Source organism: Salvia splendens, chromosome 21 (assembly GCF_004379255.2).
Source record: "Salvia splendens isolate huo1 chromosome 21, SspV2, whole genome shotgun sequence".
Lineage (NCBI taxonomy): Eukaryota > Viridiplantae > Streptophyta > Magnoliopsida > Lamiales > Lamiaceae > Salvia > Salvia splendens.
Genome location: NC_056052.1, coordinates 8,166,243 through 8,174,129, shown reverse-complemented (window position 1 = coordinate 8,174,129; position 7,887 = coordinate 8,166,243). Strand labels below are relative to the sequence as shown.

At 45.5% G+C, this 7,887-nt stretch overlaps 1 protein-coding gene across 1 annotated transcript; it reads left to right on the top strand.

Moving 5' to 3' along the window:
• Positions 1-346: 346 nt before the first annotated feature.
• On the top strand, positions 347-2,075 carry LOC121784156. Its single transcript, XM_042182333.1, has 3 exons — positions 347-892; positions 980-1,172; positions 2,062-2,075. Exons 1-3 carry the CDS (start codon positions 347-349, stop codon positions 2,073-2,075), a joined length of 753 nt encoding a protein of 250 aa, XP_042038267.1.
• The last annotated feature ends 5,812 nt before the right edge of the window (positions 2,076-7,887 follow it).

Below are 7,887 nucleotides of genomic sequence, written 5' to 3'. Positions count from 1 at the left end.
CGCAAGCGTCATCACCTGCAACCGCCTGCCAAAAACGTCCTCTCTCATAACTACACTATAATCGGTTTTACCTTCCAATTTTCATTACCTATTCTCTCTCCAATATTCACAAACACAAAAATCCCCAATTTCCCCTCCCCTTTTTCTCTCTCTCTAACCCTAATCTGGAAATTCCGCCCCAAATTCTTTACAAAAATTCCACAGAACATCCATGGAAAACAAACAAGGAACCGGTAGCACCTCAGGATCCGCCGACTCTGGGGCGGCGGCGTTTATGGCCGAGCTATTCCAGAAATTTGGGGGTGCGGAGAAGGCGATGGAGGCATTCGCCATGTTTGCAACCGTAATGGGTAAATCCATACAGGCTGCTCCGTTTTCTAGTGTACAACAACCGGAGGCCGTCTCGGAACCCGTCGCCGAACCTGAAGCCGTTCAAGAAGCCATCGCCCAGGAACCCACTGCCGTACCAGAGGAGACAGTTGTTCCGGAGACCACCACACAACCAGAGGACATTCAAGAAGCCACGACCACTAGCCCGGAACCAACCACCGCAGGGAATCGTGAAGACAACTCAGATTTGGTCACAGGGTTGGAACTGTTGGCTATGTGCGAACCAAGGGTAGACTCTGCAACTGAGGGGGAAACCCCTGTTTCGGTTAGTGTTTCTGAGGGGGTGAAGCCCGTACTTGCTAGTGAGGAATGTGTTGAGAGAGATGTTCTGGAACCATCTGGGGAAGTCAAAGATTTTGTTGCTGACGTTAGTATTTCTGAGGGGGAAACCCCTGTTTTGGAAAAAGCTGTGGGGGGGGAGGCCCCTATAGTTGGTGAAGATGGGGGCGACGAGGCCCTAATTTCTGAACAAAATGTGGAGGGGGATACCCCTGAGAAACCGGTGGGTACTGAGGCCCATGTCGGGGAAAGATTTGAGGGGGTAGAGACCCCTATTTACATCTCGGGGGCAACCCCATTGTTGTCTAAGGAGGGAGAAGCCCTCGATTCTGAAATTAGCCAGGAACCAGCTGACGACGGGGTGAAGTTGATTGTGGATCTGACCGAGATCCCACAGGATACCGACTCGCCAGTCAACCCCAGAGATGCTAGGAGGCGGGCTCGCCGGAGCCTCATTGATGAGATTGTTGAGACAGTGGAGCCGACTGAGGAAGAATCGCTGGGTCCAGAGACCGCAGCATCTGAACAGGTGAACTCTCCCAGACCTGGCAGGGGGGAGAGTGATGAGGAGAAGCGTCGCCAAGCGGCTGACAAGAAAAGGAAGGGGAAACAAATTGCTCCTTCCTCGACCAAAAAGGCGAGAGGGAACTCTACTAAATCCACACTTCCGCCGGCAGCTAAGGTACCATATGCCGCGGAAACCGAGAGCCCTTCTGAGTCCAACGACTCGGAAGAAGAACAGGAAGAGGAATTCAACTTTGAGCCGACCGAAGTGTGGATAACAAACAGCTTGCTAGATAAAATGAGGACGTTTGACGACCCAAAGCGCACGACAATTTATAAGGAGAAGAGTACTGAGGGGAAGGTCGCTAAATCAGGAAAGATGTATAGCTCATCGGAGCTCAAAACGATTGCTTGCAACGATGAATTCCGGACTTATATCGACGCAATAGGCTTCGATTGGTTGCTCAAGCACAGTACTACCGAGGTCCCGATTGACCTGGCCCGAGAATTCTTTTCCACCTTCCGATTCAAGTCCACTACCGATTTGGATGCCGAATCCATTAATTTCAGACTCTTCAGTGAGGAACATACGATGAGCATCCGGGAATGGACCTTGCGGATGGGTTTGCAGACCCGAACGGAGGATGATGAAGGCCTGTGGAACGAGAGGATGATTGGTCCACCGAAAATGACACCGGGATTCAAAGCGCAAAGCGCCTGGGAGTTCTTGACTCACCCGAGGGTGGGTCAGTTTAAAACAAGCTTTTCGAAGGCACACCACATCGAAAATAGGGTCCTGCGATTTGCCCAGACTTTTATTAGTTACAATTTAATGGGAACTGCCAACAATGCTCTGACTACCGCCGATCTATACTTCACATGGTGCAGGGCTACGAGGGTAAGAGTTCACTTGGGCTATTGGATAGCCCAAGCCTGCCATCAAGTGACTGCAAATCCTTCCCGGCACCTATACACGTGCCACCTGCTCAGAGCCTATCTGCAGAGGAATGTAATCATGAAGATCCATAAGGCATGCCGAGAGGTAAAGACATGTTCGCCCCCTGAGGTTTTTAACATGGATTATTTTTTCAATAAGGGGTTGCTGATCGCACGCGGGAGGGAAGTATGCTTTTACGAGGTTGGGCAGTCAGAGGCTCAGGTGAAACAGGACCCCGATGTGGTGGAAGTGAAGGATACGACTGACGTAGAAGCAGGAGCCAGGATTGAAGTAGAGGAAGTGCGAAAGGAGGTAGGTTGGATGAGGTCAGAAATGAAGATGGTTCGGGAGGAGATTGTGTCCCTGTGGGGAAAAAGTAAGAATAGTACTGAAAGTGTCAGGAAGGATGTCGCTGGAGTACGAACGGAGCTGGAAGACATACGGACGGAAGTTCGGAAGGTTAGGGAGGAAATGGTGGCCCTCAAGGGGCGCTTGTCCGATCTTGTGGCGACATCGACCAGATGTACTGAGAAGATGACGGAAGGAGTTGAGTTGATGATGGCGATGACAAAGTGGGTTAGAGCAAGGTTCCCAGAGACACCGAAGGAACTTCCGAAGCCTAGCGGCGATTCTACAACGCCAGGTCAAGGAAGTCTGACTGCGCAGAAGCCACCGCATGCCCCAAGGCCCCAGACTACTCCATCTCCCTCTCGGCCCGTGATATTGAAGACAACCGTACCCCGCCCGACAGAAGAACGACATGAGAAGACGGAGTTGCCGGCCAGAAAGAAAGCTAAAGTGACACACCAGACAGCGCCACCAAAGTCTGGCCTTCGCGGGGGCCAGACCCCGAATTGAACCCCCCACGGAGCCAAGTAACCCTTATTTTCCTTTTTTTATTTTATTTTCCGTTTTGTTTGTGTTCATATATGCCAGCATGCTCTGTAATTGTACATATGTGTTGCCTTTCTTACACTTAGCCCAACTTTTGGTCTAAGTGTGAGAAGGGGGTGTTTTGCATGCCTTGGTTTGTTTGTTGCGCCTTCTCCCACTTAGCCCGATGCTCGGTCTAAGTGTGAGAAGTTTTGCTCTGTATTTGTGTTTGTTGTTGTTTGCTTTATTAGTCTGCTGTTAGTACTTCCCTTTTCCCCCCTTCACTACGATGGCTTGGGGACAAGCTTGAGTGAAGCGGGAGGGGGGGGAGTAAGTTTCATTTTTGTGTCTTAGGATGTGTGCTTCGCATGAGCTAGCTAGATAATAAGGCGAGATCCCCTTAGTAAGAGTGATTGAAGAGAGAAAGCAGATCAACTTTGACACTTTCTTCCTTAATAAGCCGAATGCGATCTGAATGAAGTTAGGACGATGGAAAATGCCTTAGATAACCTAGCTGTACAGCCCTACTATAAAGTGAGTTATAAGCCTAAACACTTTTAGAGCTAACATGAAAATAATGGGCTATCACTTGATGCTTAGGGAGTAGAGTATAAAGGAGAAAAAATGGGTTATGGAGGTATAAGCTGGACAAAGTCCAGGAAAAGGAGGTATAAGCTGGACGAAGTCCAGGAAAAGGAGGTATAAGCTGGACGAAGTCCAGGGGAGAAATAAACGAAAAAATTCGGAGGTATAAGCTGGACGAAGTCCAGGGGAAAGGGGTTATAATACAGGAAAATGAGGAAGAGGAAAAAAGAAAAAATATAATCCTCAAGGGCAGAAAAAATCGTAGCCTGGCCCAGGGAAATTCATAGGAAAGGAGGAAGAATAGGGAGAAAACTCTCATGACCCGACGCATCAGTGGTATAACTCTAACTTTGGAGCATTTTGATCCTAACATCCCTGGTGAGGAATGAGTGATCAAGCGAACCTAACAGATGGGAAATCAATAGGCTATCTTGACTAAATGACAGACCGTTTAGGCAGACGAAGGAAGGGGGGAGATTTGAAGACTGTAATCGATCAGATTGAACTTGAGCTTGTGGGGATAGTAGCTAAAAATTCGAAACTAGTTCATGCTTGTTTGTTTTGTTGTGTTTCTGTTCTTTGTGTTCTTTTCTTTTCTTAGTCCGTAGTTGCTTAGGTCTAGGAGTTTGTTTTGTTTTCTTTTTTTAGGGTTTTACTTGGCAACCATGCATTGAAATTCGCCTTATTCCTATTTTCTTGTCTTTCACACTTGAGGACAAGCATGGTTTAAGTGTGAGCAGTTTGATAAGGCTAATTTCATGCATCGGTCTAGGGGTTCATTTCATGAAATTGCTGGGTCTAACGCATTGAATTAAGTCAGGTATGTGAAGTTTTTCGCCGGATCCAGGAAAAGAAAAGGACGCTTGCATGGTCCTAGGAAACTGGCGAAAGGGTGAACAATTGGAAGAAAATTGCTAGACGGGGGAAGCCTCGGAGTTGAAGGGTAGAATAGGGATTTCTACGAAAACTCTAGAAGGCTATGTCCGCATCTATAAAAAGGGAGAAGCATGCAGGCTGGAGGGACCTTCTCGGTGGAGGCCTCACTAACAGCTCCTTGCTCGATTCACCTTTCCACACACTTGACTCTAAATTCGCGGGAGATTCCAGTAGCACTTGGCTGGTGGTTCACGTTTAGCTGTCCGATAATGGTTCGAGGGTTGTAACACCGTCCTAGTTCAAGGGCGAAGAAACAATTTACATTTCCGTTGCTATTTACACTGATTCCACCGAGCTTCGCTGTTCGAAGCTCGGTTTTCTTTTGACAACCAATATTTCCGATTTTATTCCAGATTTTACTTTCGCTTATGTCTATTGTGTTCATTTCTGGTTTGCTGGTTGAGTTCGATTAATTTCAAGTTTGGATTGTCGGAGTTAGTTATTTTCGCAGTTGGTTCTGATTTATTGCCGATACTTGTTGTTTGGATCTGATGAATGGTTCTGTTTTTTGGATGAATCGGAGGTTGGGTTTTGCTGGAGTTTGTGATCTGTTTGCAGATTGTTCACGATTGATTGAGATTGGAGTAGATTTGTGAAAATCGGAGTTATGGCGTTGGTTTTGCTGTTTGTTGGGTTCGGATGGCTTGGATCCGGAGTGGATTAAGCGTCCGACGTAATCGGAGAAGGAGTACTTGATTTCCATGCCTAGTTTACGCATTTACATTTCATTTCGCCTAGTTTACGTAGATCTGTCGTATCTTCGAGTTATTATAAGTTTCCGTCGACCAAATCTGTTTATTATGTTAGAATCTGGGCATTTCCTCTGTTTTCTCCATTTGCGAATCTGAATTAGTTAGAAAAGTGCATGAAGATTGTTAGCTGCAGCTTTACCGTACGTTGTCAGGCTTGGATTCCATGGTCCCCACTTTTTATTTCCTTTGTCTAGTGGTTATCGGTAGTTATGTTCTCGGTCTAGGAGTTGTTTAACCTTTTCTGCCTGTTACTTGGTTTAAGAGTCCTTTGTTCTTCGGTCTAGTATTTACGTTTTGTGCCTAGGTCTAGTAGTAGTTAAAATCTCAACCCCTTTTGCGTGGCAGCAGCCATTTTGACCAAATTCTCTCAATACTAGCCTACGAATCCATCTCTGTGGGATCGACTCCACTTCCCTATACTAATCCATAGTATTCGGGTTGAGGAAATTTAATTATTGAAGGAGAGTCATGAGTGCCCAACGACCGAAGCGCCATTCGATCCCTCGAGTTACTAGACCCTGTGATTCAGTTAATTCGGAGAATCGTGGTGTCTCGACCTAGCAGTTGCTCAGATCGATTTTTGCAAGCGCATAACTCACTAGACACTCTCGTCCTTCAAACCCGAAGGGTTTGTTGTGCCTGGGCAAGAGCGTAAAGTATGGAAACTGGTAAAGTCATTATATGGGTTGAAGCAAGCACCATTACAATGGCATTTGAAATTTGACAACGTGATGTTGGCAAATGGATTCACTATCAATGAGTGTGATAAGTGTGTTTACATTAAGAACACAGATAACGGGTTTGTTATTGTGTGTCTATATGTTGATGATATGTTGATAATGGGCAGCGATAGTGCCATTATTAACGAGACAAAAAACATGTTGAAAAGAAATTTCGATATGAAAGATATGAGTCTAGCTGATGTGATTCTCGGAATCAAAATATTGAGGACTAATGAGGGAATTGCCTTAACGCAATCTCATTATGTTGAGAAAATGCTTAAGAAATTCAACTCGTTTGATTGTAAGCCAGCAAAGACTCCTTTGGAGCTCAATGTCCATCTGAGCAAGAATATGGGTGATTCTGTTGCTCAAGAAGAGTATGCAAAGGTCATAGGAAGTTTGATGTTTATCACGAACTGTACTCGACCTGATCTTGCTTGTCCTGCAAACAAGTTGAGCCGATTTACGAGCAACCCAAGTCAGGAACATTGGAAAGCTCTGTGTAGAGTTTTGAGATACTTGAAGTATACTATTAACTTTGGGTTGCATTACACAAGATATCCCCAAGTACTTGAAGGGTACTGTGATGCAAATTGGATCTCTGATTCAAAAGACTCATTTTCTACAAGTGGGTATATGTTCATTGTGGGAGGTGGTGCTGTCTCGTGGAAATCAACGAAACAGACGTGTATTGCTCGTTCCACCATGGAATCTGAGTTTATCGCTTTGGATAAAGCAGGGGAAGAAGCCGAGTGGCTTAGAAACTTCCTAGAAGATATTCCATGTTGGAAGAAGCCAGTGCAGACAGTAGTGATACACTGTGATAGCCAAGCAGCTATAGGTAGAGCACACAGTGGCTTATACAATGGTAAGTCTCGACATATTCGTTGGCGACATAATACCGTCAGACAATTGATCACAAGTGGTGTTATTACAGTTGACTATGTAAGGTCAGTGGATAACTTAGCGGATCCGTTAACTAAAGGTTTAAACCGTGATCAAATGCATAAATTGCTAAAAGGAATGGGACTGAAAACCACATCTTAAAAGATGAGTATAGTGGTAACCCAACCATACGATTGGAGATCCCATGGGATTGGTTCAATGGAAAACGAAGCTATACAAATCTAGCTGTAACACTCAGAAGATTTTAATCTTCGCCCATTCTTTAGAAAGCATTGAGTGTTGTAACTTGCACGTGGTAAGAGGTTAAGTCTTTTGACTTTTAATGATTCTTGAAATCTCAAGGAGATGCAGTATGGCAGGATACTCATGAAAGAATCACCTATGTAAGTGAGAAGTGGGGCCGCTTCGTGTGTGTGAGTCACTTATGAATTCCAAAGAGGTGTTCCACGGCCGAAACGGACACAAACGTGAGAACTGATGGAGTTGAGACAATATTGTGTTGATGCTATTGACTAGGCATACACCAAGGAGGAATAGTTCAAGGCATCGCGTCCACTAGTCCGCCGGTATGTCCGATAGTGTTGACTATGGAAGGTTCAAAACCACAAGTTACCTCTCCAAATACAGTATCGTTTCCTGAGAACTGAGCAAAAGAGTCTGCATACATGCATTTGTGTCTGGTGTTGGTTTGAGCTTTCAGCGCTCTAACCAATGTGGGGGATTGTAAGAAAACGTGCATCAATTTGAAAAGGCTAGGCCTTTGGCCTTTCATCTTGTGGTAACCTCCAAAATGTTTATGAGGTACCTTATTGCAAAGACTCTTCAAATAGGCACTCCTATCCTATAAATAGGTGGAGTCTTGAGAGTTGAGAGCACACCACAACTTACACTATCTACTTTCTCTAGTTTAAGCATTCTAGTTCGCATTGCATAGCTCGGTTCTCGCCTTCAATTCAAGTTCGCCGGTGCCTACGAGTTTGAGGTGCTTCAACTCGATAGGAGG

Coding starts and splice junctions, on each gene's coding strand:
- LOC121784156 (XM_042182333.1), top strand. CDS start 347: ATGGGTAAATCCATACAGGCTGCTCCGTTTTCTAGTGTACAACAACCG. Junction 893..979: donor GGGATACCCCTGAGAAACCG/GTGGGTACTGAG, acceptor TTGTTGTCTAAG/GAGGGAGAAGCCCTCGATTC.